This window comes from Polypterus senegalus, chromosome 8 (genome assembly GCF_016835505.1).
Source record: "Polypterus senegalus isolate Bchr_013 chromosome 8, ASM1683550v1, whole genome shotgun sequence".
Taxonomy (NCBI): Eukaryota; Metazoa; Chordata; class Cladistia; order Polypteriformes; family Polypteridae; genus Polypterus; species Polypterus senegalus.
Window position 1 is genome coordinate 4958278 of NC_053161.1, and position 14642 is coordinate 4972919.

General features: G+C 38.7%; 1 protein-coding gene across 1 annotated transcript in view; it reads right to left on the reverse strand.

The window, feature by feature from the left end:
* Nucleotides 1-5452: 5452 nt before the first annotated feature.
* ppp2r5b (protein phosphatase 2, regulatory subunit B', beta) overlaps nucleotides 5453-14642 on the reverse strand; it is a 255808-nt gene continuing 246618 nt past the window's right edge. Inside the window, exon 13 of the mRNA XM_039760627.1 lies at nucleotides 5453-13736. Within this exon, the coding sequence (XP_039616561.1) occupies nucleotides 13589-13736 (148 nt within the window). The 3' untranslated portion in view covers nucleotides 5453-13588. The remainder of the gene's footprint in view (nucleotides 13737-14642) is intronic.

Genomic DNA, 14642 nt, shown 5'->3' on the forward strand with positions numbered 1-14642 from the left:
GCGGTGGACCACCTCTTCTTCAGACATGGCCGGCCGCCACTTTAAACACAAAGCCCTATATTCATAGGCAAAGTCCCGGATGGAATGTGTTGGAAGTTGCACCATGGACCGCAGCTTGTCTTCAAGTTTGGTCTCATAATCCTCTGGAAGAAAAGCTTCAAGGAAAGCTTGTCGAAAGGATCCTTAGTCCGTGATGTTTTTCTTCACGGTCAGCCACCAACTGCGCACTGGCCCAGAAAGGGAGGCCCCTATCACTCCCAAAAGTTCTTCAACTGTCAAAGGCGTGACAGCCAAATATGCCTCCCCTTCTTCCACAAAGGGGAGGACATCTGTAGAATATTGAGCCCCCAGCTTGGGGAAGGCCAGGCGTACCCCAGGGGTGAGAGGACGGGTGACGTATATAGCGCCTTGCGACCCCCGAGGTGGCGGGTGGAGAGGTGACTGACGGTACGTCTGGAGACTCCTCCTGACTTCCCCCTGAAGAGATTCTCGCCAGCGTCGATCCCGCCTCTGGAGGCACAGCACGATCTGTTGTCCCAGGAGTTTAAGTTGTTCATTAACATATTCTCTCTTCTCCTCCTGGGTGCTGCTGATGCGGGTCCGTAAGGCTTCTTCGCGTTCTAATGCGCTTTCGGCTACCTCACAGGCCCTCTCATTTACGCGAGCAAGTTGCTGCGCCAGATCTTCCCACGGAGGCGAAACATCTTCCTGGCCATCCTCTTCAGGTCCATGGTGATTTTCAAGGTACAGCGACTGTAAAGAATCTACCACCTCCTGCACCGCTGAACATGCTCCGACAGTGACGTGGCGAGCCCCGGCTACTCCTTCCTCACACCGCAGCGAAGCAATGGCCTCGTCCAGCTCGGCACGCACCACAGACATGAGGTTATTCTGAGGGGAAGATTTTTTATTTATTTATAATATATAAAGACAGACGGCGATGGGTTTTTGTTTCCCCCCCCCCCAAAGATTCCTCAGAGAAGGCACCACTTATGTAACGGCCGCCCCTTACCCGGCCGGCAGCTACACCTCCAAGACCTGTGGCCTGGATTAATTGCGGAGGTTAAATCTTAATCAAGCCGTACCTTTAAATTAAACCTTTCCCCCACAATCGACGGTGTAGAAAACACAAAAGAAAAGCACATATGTAAACTTAAACTGATAAAATGTATCAAATGAAACAGAAAAGCTACATAAATTATGAATATCCCTCCACCAAAGCAACACCGTGACAAATCCCTAGATGAATAGATATGGCGTTATTTCAGTGCCACTATTCTGAGCGCACGTAAAAAAATATTGCAAGTGCAAGTGTTGCATTTTGAGGAGAAATTTATTTTGAGCGTACAAAAGCTGAATTTGAGTGAACAAAATTCATTGCTGCGTGCAAAAAATGTATTTCAGTGTTTGCACTTATCCATATACACACACACAATAGCACCCCCTCTCGCTCAGTTTTTCATTTGCGCTTGCTCGCAATGTGTTGCTTGCGCTCACAACATTCTCTGCTGCAAGCGCTCAACTCTCTGTACACCGTTATAAGTGTGCCACAAAACCAACCAATCACAGACTCGGTTTCAAAAATTCTGATTGGTTCTTACGGTCTCCAATCAGCTCGCTAGCTGCTGCATTCCGGAAACAGTCCGAAATGTAGCTAAATCCAGCTAAACTCAATTAAACCCCAATTTGCGGATAATATCTTTAATTATTTTCTCTTCTTTGGCTGCAGAGTAAATCAAAACTCCCTCTATCTGCAAGAAGCGAGACTGAGTGGACAGTGTTTCCGGTGTCCGGAATGCAGCAGCTAGCGAGCTGATTGGAGACCGTAAGAGCCAATCAGAATTTTTGAAACCAAGTCTGTGATTGGTTGGCTTTGTGGCACACTTATAACGGTGTACAGAGAGTTGAGCGCTTGCAGCAGAGAATGTTGTGAGCGCAAGCAACACATTGCGAGCAAGCGCAAATGAAAAACTGAGCGAGAGGGGTGCTATTGTGTGTGTGTATATGGATAAGCGCAAACACTGAAATACATTTTTTGCACGCAGCAATGAATTTTGTTCACTCAAATTCAGCTTTTGTACGCTTAAAATAAATTTCTCTTCAAAATGTAACACTTGCACTTGCAATCTTTTTTTACGTGCGGTCAATATTTTTTTACGTGTGCTCAGAATAGTGGCACTGAAATAACGCCATAAATAGAACTACCTCTCCCTTGCCCTTGTAACATATAACAAACAACACAAATACCAAAAAAGAACAGATGAAATACGGAAATGAACTGTCGTGAACTGGAGTCCGAGTAACAATTGTCCTGAATGCAGATGACTGCAGGGTTAACCAATATATGAAGTGTTTGTAATTCCCGAAAAAACTGGAACAGCCTCACCGTGTATCCTCGGCGGTGGTGGAAAATGATCCGACCCCGGGGTCACTCGATGATGAGGGTGTTGGAATGAGTCCGGCGGAATGAAAAACAAACTGGATGGAAATGCGCGATGTGAAATACAGCAGGTACAAGTGGTTCGTGGTCGTATATTGAAAAATCTCCTTCTCTCCTCTCCCTTCCTCTTCTCTTGATTGTTTTTATAGTCCTGCGACGAATGTAATTGATTAATTGAAAACCGGTGTTTTCCAGGTTTGGGGCTGCGATCTCCTTCCATCATCGGGGGACGGCATTCACTGACATACACACACAGTAAACGGGACGATGGAAACAAGACGCACGTGGTACGAACACAAACACTATTACTACTATGTAGCCCCGCTACACTGTAAACTGACCCATCCAAGATCAATTAGTTTTTAACAGAGAAGAAATGTCTTCAAAATGCTTGCAGGTATATATAACTGCACCCCCCTCACCAGAATAAACCGTGCCATGCTTTTGCACATGGAGAAAAAGGTTTCAGTTAAGATGAAAATGAATGTGAAAATGGTGTGAATTTCACAAGTAGTGAAACACCATTTATTTTGTAAATTCTTTTGCTAAGCAGAATCAAAATATCATTACAAATTCACTTTCAAATCATTTATCACAGCAGGAAACCCTACATTACATTCTCACACCATCTGAATCAAATTCAAGATCAAGGTGGACTGAGGCCTATAATGGCAGAAAACAACTTGGGATGAAACTACCATTCTACTGCCGATCCCACTCAAATACACATCCATGCCAGCACTTATATACCCCAAGACAAACCCATGAGGGACCTCTGAGATGATAATATTGAGCTCAGCTATTTAAGCATTCACTAGAAACTGAATTTAATGAGAGGATATCTCAATTACATTGCAGACAGCAAATAAATAGTAGGGAAACTGATGGAATTTTCTCAAAGCCAAACAAAAAAAGCTCTGCAGGCATTGAAAATTGTCATAGTAAACAATTATAACCTCAATGGCCACATATTTAATGAATGAACTTAGGAAAACTGGCGCGATTGTGCTCTATAGGTGTCTATCGGAGTTTGCCTTTGGATCGCATTTTAAACTTTCTTGCCTTCATACCCATTTTTCCTTATTATTTATTTTGCCTTTTCATTGTGTTCTTTTTTTAATTTTTGAATATAGTAAATACAATCTTTATTACCAGCAGTTCTCAAACTGTGACTGGGGAGGTGCTGAAGCTGTACAAGGGGGCCATCGAATAAATGAAAAAGACATCAAAGTTAATTTTTTACATTTTTATTTCAAATTTAAATTTACAAGCATATAATCACAATGAATGTATTATAACTAAAATTAAAATAAAACATTTCTAAGGCATAGATCTAATGACTAACTGACGAGCTGCGCCGCTGCTGCTGCTTTTATAGTCGCGTATTTTCAATCCAGAAAGTTCGAGATGTATCGTTATCTGTCGCAAACATTCAGGTAACAGTAGATCAGGTGAAAATGTGGCACGACTGCACCACATTGGCAGCGTAGTCAATTTTGCCAAATTGAGTTAAATAATTTACTGCGTATTGGGTAATTTTCATGATACAACTAACAGCGGTATAATATTTGTCTGACAAAAATACGTTTGTCTTGCACAGATAGACTTCATCGGTGTACTCGTTTACGAGATTTTTTAAAATTAAAACATATTTAATCATTTCTTTACATAAAAAAAATAATTAAATAAGAATAAATAATTTATTCTTTGTTTTTGGAATTAGAATTACTACCAAAGATCACACAAGGCATTTTAACAGTTATTAAAGCACTTTAAAAAAAAAAATTGCAAATATTTCATCGAAGTTAGCCGACACATGCAAATCTTATGTAAGTAAAAATTATAGGATACCGCGACACCACACAAGTATCATACCTTTGTTAGTTGTATCATGGGTTATTCTCATCTATCTTATATTGTGCAGGGGGGCACAGAATTATTCCAGATAGAAAAGGGGGGTGCGAAATACAAAAGTTTGAGAACCGCTGCTTTATTACTAAGGATGTCTTGTCTGCCTTTGTGTTGTTAGACCAGAGGTTTTAAAGTTTTCACTTCTTTGAAGGGCATATTCTGTACTGCGACATTTAGAAGTATTTTTGCACTTTTAAAGCCAGGATGCCTGTCACTTCAGTTTGGAGTATGACTGTCTGAGGTGAGGCCTACCTTGGGCAGACCAGTGAGGTTCTGCTCTGGCCTTTTTGTATTTTTTGTAGCTCCCTTTTGCCATTTTGTGCTGCAGAATTACAACAGATTGGAGGAGCTGAACCTTTTCAGTATAAGCAAACAGAGACAAAGAGGTGACGTGATTGAAGTGTTTAAAATGATCAAGGTGATTAGTATCGTGGAGCCCAGCTCTTACTTTAAAAAGAGTTCTTTAACACAAATACAGGAACACAGAAGGAAAAACTTTTGCACAAACATTAGAATGTTTTTCCTGACACAGAGAAGTATAGAATAGGATACCAAGCAATAACACAGAAATTAGGAACCTTCAAAAGCCAGCTTGATATAATTATAGAGTTTGATGAATAGGATGAATGGCTAATTATCCAAATATTTTAATGTTTCTACCCTGTTAATAATATATCTGAGGTAGTTGTTCCTTCTCTTTTGGTTTTGGTGGGCTGAAGCCACAGGCCAAATTAGTCTCATTGTTGTCTCAGTGTTGCTGGTTGGAGCTCTGAATAGTGAGGATACGTTTAGCGCCTCTCTGCTATTTTAATGACCATATTGTCGGTTCACCCTCGCATTTCTGGTTTATTGAAGTGGAGATTTTTAAAATCAGGTGCCCATTCCTCATGCCAACCTCCTTTGATTTCCTTTAATGACATTCAAGGGGATTATTCTAACTGCAGGTCACAGGGGTTATAAAAGCAGCTAGAATATGATATATATTGTTTTAAATTAATCTTTTAATATTTTGAAGTTTTATTGTACCTTGTATTATTTCAACTGTGTTACAAAACAGACATGGTTGTTTCAAATATAAAATACAAATGACACAAAACTGTCTCATAACTTATTTTGTTTAATAATATTTATTATCTTTTAAGATGAATCCATACTCTTAATCTTACTTATCAGGTATGTTCCTAAACCAAGCTGAACTTGACAATAAAATAGTTTCTCAACCTACCTGGAAAATACATGTATTTCGTATTCCGTGCTTGTACATGTCTACATGTGACAGATACTCAATATACTGAATCTAACAGTGAGGAACAGAGAACTTTCACACTAGCAGAACAAGATTGAAACTTATAACAGATAAGATAACTGTCTCTAAACAAAACAAAAAATACAAAAATGTCTGGAACTGTATACTGCATTGCACTATAAGAGAGATCGTCTCCAAAATGGCTACAAATTGTGTAGAAAAGAAGAAAAAATTGAGCATTTACAAACTGGCAGCTACTGCTGTTTGGAAAACAAGGCAATCCTATTAGTATTTTGGTTACATGGTTTATTATAAAATCATATAAAGCATACAACAAACAACAGATGCGATGGGGATTTTCTGCAGATACAATTCATCAGATATTTCCTTCAAAGGACAGAATAATATTACAGCTCAATTCAGTTATGCAGACAGCAGCCAGTAGAAACAAATAACCCCTTATTTGTTTCTTCATATTTTGGTCCCAAAATGAGTGGAAACAAATAAATAGAAGACAGTGAAAGGAAAAAGCAGTCTTAATAAAGTGATAAGAGTGACATTAAATTTGCTTGCGTTGGTGTACTTGTTATCCGTTCCAGCATTTCCAGCAGCGAGACTCACCTAAAAGAAGTAAGGTCTTACAGTGAGCCACAATTCAGTTCTTTTATCTAGTAAAACTGGAAGACGTCAATGGAGCACCCTCCGTATCCCTCTAGCGTAACATTTAACACAAGACAGAGCAGCTATTTCTGCAAACATATCTGCAAAGTCATAACCTGACAGTCTCAAACCTGCTTTATCTTTGTCAGGGCCACAGGAGGCTGGAGCGTAACCTATCAACAATGACCACTAGACATTGACAAAAATGGACCCTACACAGGATGCCAGCCGATCACACTAGTGAAATTAAAAGTCACAGCAACAGGTCATATATATCATTTCCTTTTCTACTGAACTAAACCAAAACATACGAGACAACAATATTTTTAATGAGGGAATAACAAGTACTCGGTTTGTATTACCTTCAAACATGATCTTGAAAAAGACTTGGGAGAACATGACAGTTGCAATGCTAATTCATTTCAAAGAAAAATTAGCAACATGCCTCATCCACTACCTGACCCAATTAGTTATGGTAATGGCTTTTTGGATAAATTACACACTATGCATTAATGATGGTGGGACCCTATTTAATGATGGTGGTCTCCTATTTCCTTTTGGAGCTTTGTTTACTGTAGGCCAGTTTAGCTGTTGTGTGCAGTGAATTGTTAAATTCCTAAAGGGGCCACCTCCACTATGTGTGTTCTACAGGAGTATGGACAAATTTACTGAACTATACTTATCATGTACACACATAACCTATAAAGTATACTCCTTGAAGGGTAGCGGGTATCCCTTGAGTGTTGCTGTCCCATGTGCTATGCTAGCATTATAAAGTGTTCTAAATCTATTTCAGAAGTCTAATCGTAGCTAGAAGAGAACCTCATGCTGCCAGTTAAATGTAGAAGCCTCATGTAAGTGTCATTCAAGAATATCCAGATGATATGCTGTGGCACAGAAATCAAACGAATCTGATAAGTGAACAAGAGAAAGAGAGTTAATGTCCTGCTTATGCACTTTTACCATTTGTTAGTAGCATGTGAAATGAAAATTGAAGGTACTTTCCACTTTTCTTCATGTCAAATATGGCAGTCAGGAGGACGATTACTTGTACTTGTAATTATAATGGTCATGTATGCAAGAGTTAAATGAAAAGTATTTCCTCCACCTTTATAAATAGTCAACAGATGGCAGCACAGTCGCACAATTAGTCATGATATGTGCTGTAGACTCTCTGCTTGTACTTCAGTCGAAGGTAAATTTTGCTGTTTTTTGTGACATGAACGCAAGTGCAGTCAATTTTAGCAAAGGTACTCCATGCAAATGGTTGACGGCAATGCATGTACTTCCATGAGCACAAGCTGCCTTGTATGACAGCAGTGAATAAGCTTCAAAGGGAAATGGGTGGATGAACAACTTAAGAAAAAAATCAGTTCAACAAAACCGATATTTGTAAACACTCTAATGGTATTCTTGAATGTAAGTTTAGGGCCACAGGGAGAATTTTGTGATGCAAGATGGCAATGCTAGGCCAAGCCACCATGGATGCTACTGAAAAGATGGATTTCATCATAGCTCCATATCTGCCATATATTCTAGTCTGGAATCTGCACAATGCAATGCCCATTATTTTTCCAAAAATGAAGAAAAAACATCAATGTGCTTTAAATAAAGAATTGAAATTGAATGTGAAAACCTGTTTGCGAATAGAAAGTGTGATATTCTTCCAAAGTGGCTTCAGGAAATGTGTTCACCATTGGCTACAGCTTATGGTGTAACTATTTGGACACATCATTACTTTTGTCTGTCTTTAGTTAGTTTCGTCTTTCTTCTTGCTGTCATAGTTAATTTCTCCTTATTTCTTCACCCACGCAGCTCCAATGTACACGCTTCTCACTGGTTTACCCGTCTAGAAATGGGTTTGATTACTTTCATGTGACCTGTCACATATTTAAATTGCTTTTGTTTTACATGCTTTAAACAGTGTGTGTGCTTTTCAAATGTATGGTGCATTCTTTAAAAGCTGCTACATAAAATAAATATTCATTGATTACCTCTAAAACCAGCTTCTCTGAACCTGATTTTGAAGTACTGCTTTCCAGATATTTTATCAGAGTACGTCACCCAAATTCACTTTTTAAAATGGTCAACATTAAGGGGATCAATTTGTAATCATACATTATAAGTCATATACAGTAAGAATATAAGATCATTTAGAGATAACCTGGTCTGAAACTAGAAGTTCCCAATGACCAACATTCTCTTAAATAATACAATAGTTTCTTCGCCAGATTTTCAAGAAATATTACTAAAATATTAACCACTGTAGAATTGAGTTGTACTGTACAATGTGCATGTTTTGCAGTGGAATTCACAAAACAAGTGTATATAAAAATACTTTAAAAAGTAGTTGACGTGATAAAAAGATAAAAACACCTGACTGATACACTTGATAAAAAGCACCTGTCTTAGATAAAATGGGGGGCTGTTACACAAGAATCTTTCTTTCCCTTGTGTAAGTGGATATTATTATGTTTAGTTGTTGAAGAAGAATAAAGGCATCTTTTATCACTATAAAGCAGGCAGAAAGAGTTTAATAAAAAACAATATTAGTTAGCGGGAGAAATCTGGATCTGCATTGTGAGGATGGGCAAGGATAACTGTTTAAAGATATTTCAGGATATGAACTTTATGTTTTTAACCAGATAATACATGATTTTTATTTTCATCAGGAAAATTGAATCCAATCATTTCTGATTTTTTTTTTTTTTTTTTGCATTTGGATCAATCTTTTCCACTCATTAAGGGAATAAATCTGTTTGTAGAATATTAAACAAAACACCCACAAACACACAGAACAAAATCTGCTGCTTCTTTATGTTCTTAATCACAATGAACTGGTCTAATAAACAAGCAATCACCATATTGTGATAACAGTTATAAAACCTTGGGCAAAGATGGATGGGTGTTCCTACAACTGCTTCATACCCCTTACAGCAAAATGTGACACATAAAACCTGCAACAGGCATAACCATGAAAAACATTATGCAAATAAGAGTTTAATGAAGTGGATGTCAAGAAAACAATTTAGAATTGCAATTTGCTAGTAATGAAAGATTGGAGATTTTAAATTAAAATACCAGCTTAGCCTGAAACGAACGGATGGTAAGCAGATCAACAACGCACATGTATTAGCAAACTGGGTGCAGCATAATGTCAACACCTCTATCTTGGGACATACAGTTGCTCAATTTAAAAGCAGAAAAAAGTAAGATGGAGGCATTACAGTTAGCTTGTTGGTCTGCTAAACCAGTATTTCTCAACCCAATAGGTTGTGACTCACTGAGGTACAGGTTGCCAACGATTGGTAAATCGTAAGCTGCTATCGTTCATAATGATAGTGGGTCATGGTGGGCTGCTGCTCCAATGATCACACTCGATTAAGCGGTTGAGTCAACTCATCAAATGTGCCCGCCAAGGGAGGCCATCCATTGACCTACCCCCCTGTAGGTCACAACACCAAAAAGGTTGAGGAACACTGCACAAAAACAATTTTAACGTAGCATGTAATGAAAACACAATTATTGCAAATTTACAACGTAGAAATTACTGCAAAAGTCTCAACATGTTGTGAACTGTTAAGCACCAAGCCATAGGGTAGTGGATGAGCTGCACTAAATTCACAAATGAAACCTGTTCCAAGTGAAGCTAGAATGATATACAAGAATATACCTGATAATGAAGAGATATTGCTGTAATATAAGACTTAATATCTATGTATGTTTATAAGACTGAACTCTTCACTTTATTCTTTTGTGTCACTGATATCTTTTTTTGATAAAAGTGCACATAAACCTTTTCCCCAATGTCAAATCACTCCATTTTATCATGATCATTTACTGTGCTGAAATAAGTTAACTGAGTATTTAATGACTGGCTTATGCTCCAAAAACATAAAAAATAATAACATAATAAATAAATACAGTATAGCACCTCATTACAAAGAGTGGTGCGACAACGTGCTCAGCCCTGCTTTGTAAATGTTGATTGTTTTGGTGTCACAATAATCTCTATCCATACCTCTGTATCAGTGCATTTGACATTGTGTAGATGGTTTTGCATGTCCTCCATGGAGAGTAAGCAGCATCTTACTGGCTTGGTTGGATATGGGAAATGATGACAACCCAATAGTTCTGGAATGATTATCAGTTTATTTCAGCTATGCTCTTAATGGGGATATCTCATGCCTATTCCCGCTTAATGGAGTCTGTGCTTGTCAGATTTTTGAACGTACAGCACTGATGCTGGAATGAACCACCATACTGCATACTTTTGACCAGAAGTTACACATATTCTGGTCTGAGAGCTTAGATATCAGAGCAAAACGGCATATGGTACAGCTGGTATTTTCTGGACATCGTGAAGGTTAGCTTTTTGCATATCTGAGTATCTGTGACCCTGCTCAGGATAAAGTGGGCTTGGGAAATGGTATGGATGTACTGAGTATGCCAAGATCAAGAGTGTTATCTTTGGCACCACGCTGGCTTGTTGCTGCACATCGTAGAATTCTAACTCCAACGCCCAGTATGCGTCTTTAGCCTTCATCGTCCAAGCCTTTTAATAACACACAGTGGATGACAAGAAATTGTTACAGAATGATGTAACTTTTACTGGAAGGCTACACTCTCGCTTACTGTCCCTACAGGGGGCTGTAGATGAGCAAACGCTAAACAGCATGGAAAAAATGAAACAATCAACTATCAGGCTATAAAGCATTTACATTTGCCAATCTCAAGGCATTAAGCGCTAAAATGAGGAGAACTCAGAGAAGCCTGCAAAACAAGCCTTGAATGTCTGGAACTAAAGAACTTATGGTAGTTTTTAAAAAGAATCATATTGCCAGAATATTACATCTTACTACATTTGGCTCTGTGGCTGAAAACTGCATTTGACAACCTTTTCCAGAAAATTCCACCACTAAAAACACGACACCCTGCCTAAAAACTCTAGATAATCAATTCACTATGAAGAAGAGTGCACGTGAGTGACTCAAGCCCCCACTAGTGATATTGCCAGAGCAGCGTTTATTTTTTGGTATTTCAAAGTTTATAGGAGGTGGTAGCAATGTATTGGGAGGAGTCTATAATCTTGCGGGACCCTGAGCTTTTCTTTTTGACAATAAGCTCAGAAAGGTGGAGGGGTGAGCTTGATACTGTAGTATAAGTGCTTTCTACCCTTTGACAAGTGAGGAGAGTGATGATTAGTGTAGAGCAATGAGGTACTAAGTCCAGTAGAAAGAGTGGTAGAGGGCTCATTTGTATGCGTCTTTAATGAAGTGACCTGCAGTGAAATGCTCAAAGAGTCATGTGGGTGAATGTAATTCTCATATATAGTAGACTGACTGCATCCCAAAGGCAGAGCAATTTAGAGTGAGATGCAACTGTTACATCTTCTGGAGTAATTCTGATATATCCAATTGCAACAGAATGGGTGAATACCTTACACGCTCCTGGTTGTACCATGGTGATGGAGTGATTAGGTGCAAGGGTGCCAAAACTGTTATTAACAGACATGTGTACTGCTAGATTGTGCATGTCCTGGTTAGTGTGACTAGCTGTGAGGCTTGCCTTGCTCTACGGGGTACGGGAGTCTTAAATTTGTGTTCCAGTGGTGAAGTGCCTAAGAGCAAAACAAGCACTGCCATGATGTTACCTTGCACATGGAGTCAGATATGCTGATGATAAAGGTAGGAGACATCTTACTACTCTTACTGATTGGATAAGTCACGTAACACAAAAAAGAAATCAGACTATTAGATGTCCTTTTCAGAGTATTATTTACTAAGGAGAGCAGGGAGCTTCCCAAAACAGAACACAGTTTTTATTTTTTTTAAGATGAGCCATGCAGACAATGCCGACACAGATAGCTTTAGAAATCTGATGAGTAACTAAGCCGTGGGTGTCTGATCAGTACAGTTGCCACAGAGGACTTATTGTTCCTGTTACTCAGATTTATTCTGTGGGCTAACTGGGTGGTGTAGTGTGTCACAGGCAATAAGTGAAGACCATCAAGTGTTATTTTTTTTCAGAAAGAAACAGCAAATCTAATATTGATGATAAGAAAGTCTGATAAAATACCACTTTTGGTGTCTGTGTCCATGACTTTCCTATTGAGTCAAACTTAAGACAACCTGAAGGGATTTTAACACCACCGGTCATTTCAAGCTTTTTTTAGGCTAAGGATACTGCATGGAGGAAAGTACTGAACTTTGGCTTTGCTGGGCCTGGTTTCACTCATGGATTCATCATCATGGCAGAAATCCCGTTATGTTTTGGACTGATGCAGTTGCTTTCCCTTTGACTCATGTATTTATTGTAAGTCAGCTTCAAGTAAAATGAAGAGAGATTAAATAATTACATTTGAAATTGAACCTTATATGGTTTCATAAAAATGATGGCAATGTGAAGAATATGGATTATACTAATCCAATCATTTTTGGTACTGCATGGAAGCAAAACTCTCTGATAAGAAGAGGATGGAAATAGCCTTGAAAGTAATATTTCTAATGACATAAAAGTGAAAAGGCCTATATTATTACTAGAGCTAAGCTGAATCTGTATTGCAAGACATTTTAGGCCATTTAGATATGTTTGCTTTGATTTTCCAAAGCTAAAGGACATTTCAAGTCTGCCTGATGGAAAAAAAAACTACCATAATTATGTTACAAGAACAGAACTCCACAACAAATCATATTTTCACATTTTTAACATCCTACAGTGGCATTGCAATTCTGTCACCATGAATTACTCTAACAAGAGTGCAAGCCTATCTGATGAACATGTCATTCAGTTGACAGGTGGATCACCTCCACTCAAGGGCAGAATTTAGCCGTTAGATTCCAAGTGATTGGGGGGTCTTGTACTTATATCATGAGATATCAGGCTGCACATGTCTCTGTGCACCATTTCCAGACTTGTAGAGTCCTGGGCTCTGGACTTTCTCTGAAAACACCATGGGAGGAAGGGATTGTTGGTGCTGCTGGAAAGCACACTATAATGAAGGAGGACCATGTGACTGCAGTGATAAACTCGCCCCGTTGCAAATCCTTGGTGGCTGGCTCAGAAAACCATGGTTTTAAAACATTATTTTGTTAATTAATAATCTAATGAGCAGGAATATTGAATCGCCCCTCGTCTGGCCACTACTCAGGTACAATGGCTAAGGCAGGCCCAAATCACCTTGAAACAGAGGAGGGGGTGAAATCAATGTAGCTGCTAGTAAGGTACCATAAGAGCAACAGCCTCTTTTCATGGATAGCAACATACTTAACATCTTAATGAACGGTTTCAAATGGGTCCCTTATGGCTAGGGAAGTCCCAGGGCTGGTAGATCACATTGGACTTTTACTGTTTTGTCCATTGTTTTGACTGTTTTGACTGATTTGCAGGTTCAGTTGGTTCATCTGTGCCTCGCCCAAGGTCTGAAGCTTCTCTAGTCTCATCCATAAGATCTGGCGCTCCTTCTCCTTTTTCAGCTCCCTAGAAACAGAGAAAGTACATGTTAGAGGTGTGTATGACCATCCCCTCAGCTGGGACCTACTTAATTAGAGCTGTCTGAGAAGAAGATGAGGGCCAGATTCGCACGCAATGTGATTTAGAGGAACACGTTTGTATCCCAGCTGTATTGTCTTGACACTTGGAATTTACACTTGAGCTACAGATGTGACTAGCAGCAGCATATTTAGAGCCCTTACATTTTGGAGAATTCAGTCTGCATTTGGTGTGCCATTTTAATCATGCACTGCCTCCTGAGATTAGAAACATTAATTCATTCTCTCTGTTTAAGTCTTCAGTTAAAACTCATCTTTTTAAACTTGCCTTCTCTATGTAAACACTGTACTGTATTGTGTGTTGGGTGTTGTGTAAAGTGTACGGTGTCCTTGAGTGTTTGAAAGGCGCCTATAAATAAAATGTATTATTATTATTATTATTATTATTATTCCTTGTCTACTTTATATTCAGCAAAGATGATAGTAGAACATATGTCAAAACATATGTTTTAACTGAAAGAGGCAGCTTGTGCTTTTGAAATCACTAAATTTTAAGCCATATTTGTGCCTCCTTTGCTTTCATGGCTCATTATTTTTCACCAATTCGTGTCAGGTCACTCCTTCCTATTTTCTGCTTCCTTCTAAAAATCTGTGCAGCATAGTTAGCCATACTCTATGTACGAGTCATGTAGCATGGAAATGAAGGAAGTAAATCTCTTTGATTTTGTTTTAACGGTATGACAGCTTTCCACTATTTTAGCATTTTGCAAATTATAATGTTTTGTTTATATGTAAACCATGACTCTGAATGCAGTGATTAGAAATCATTAACAAAATGAGTCACCAAAATTATACCCTGGTGATAGAGCCATTATAATCTCTATACTTTATAGTA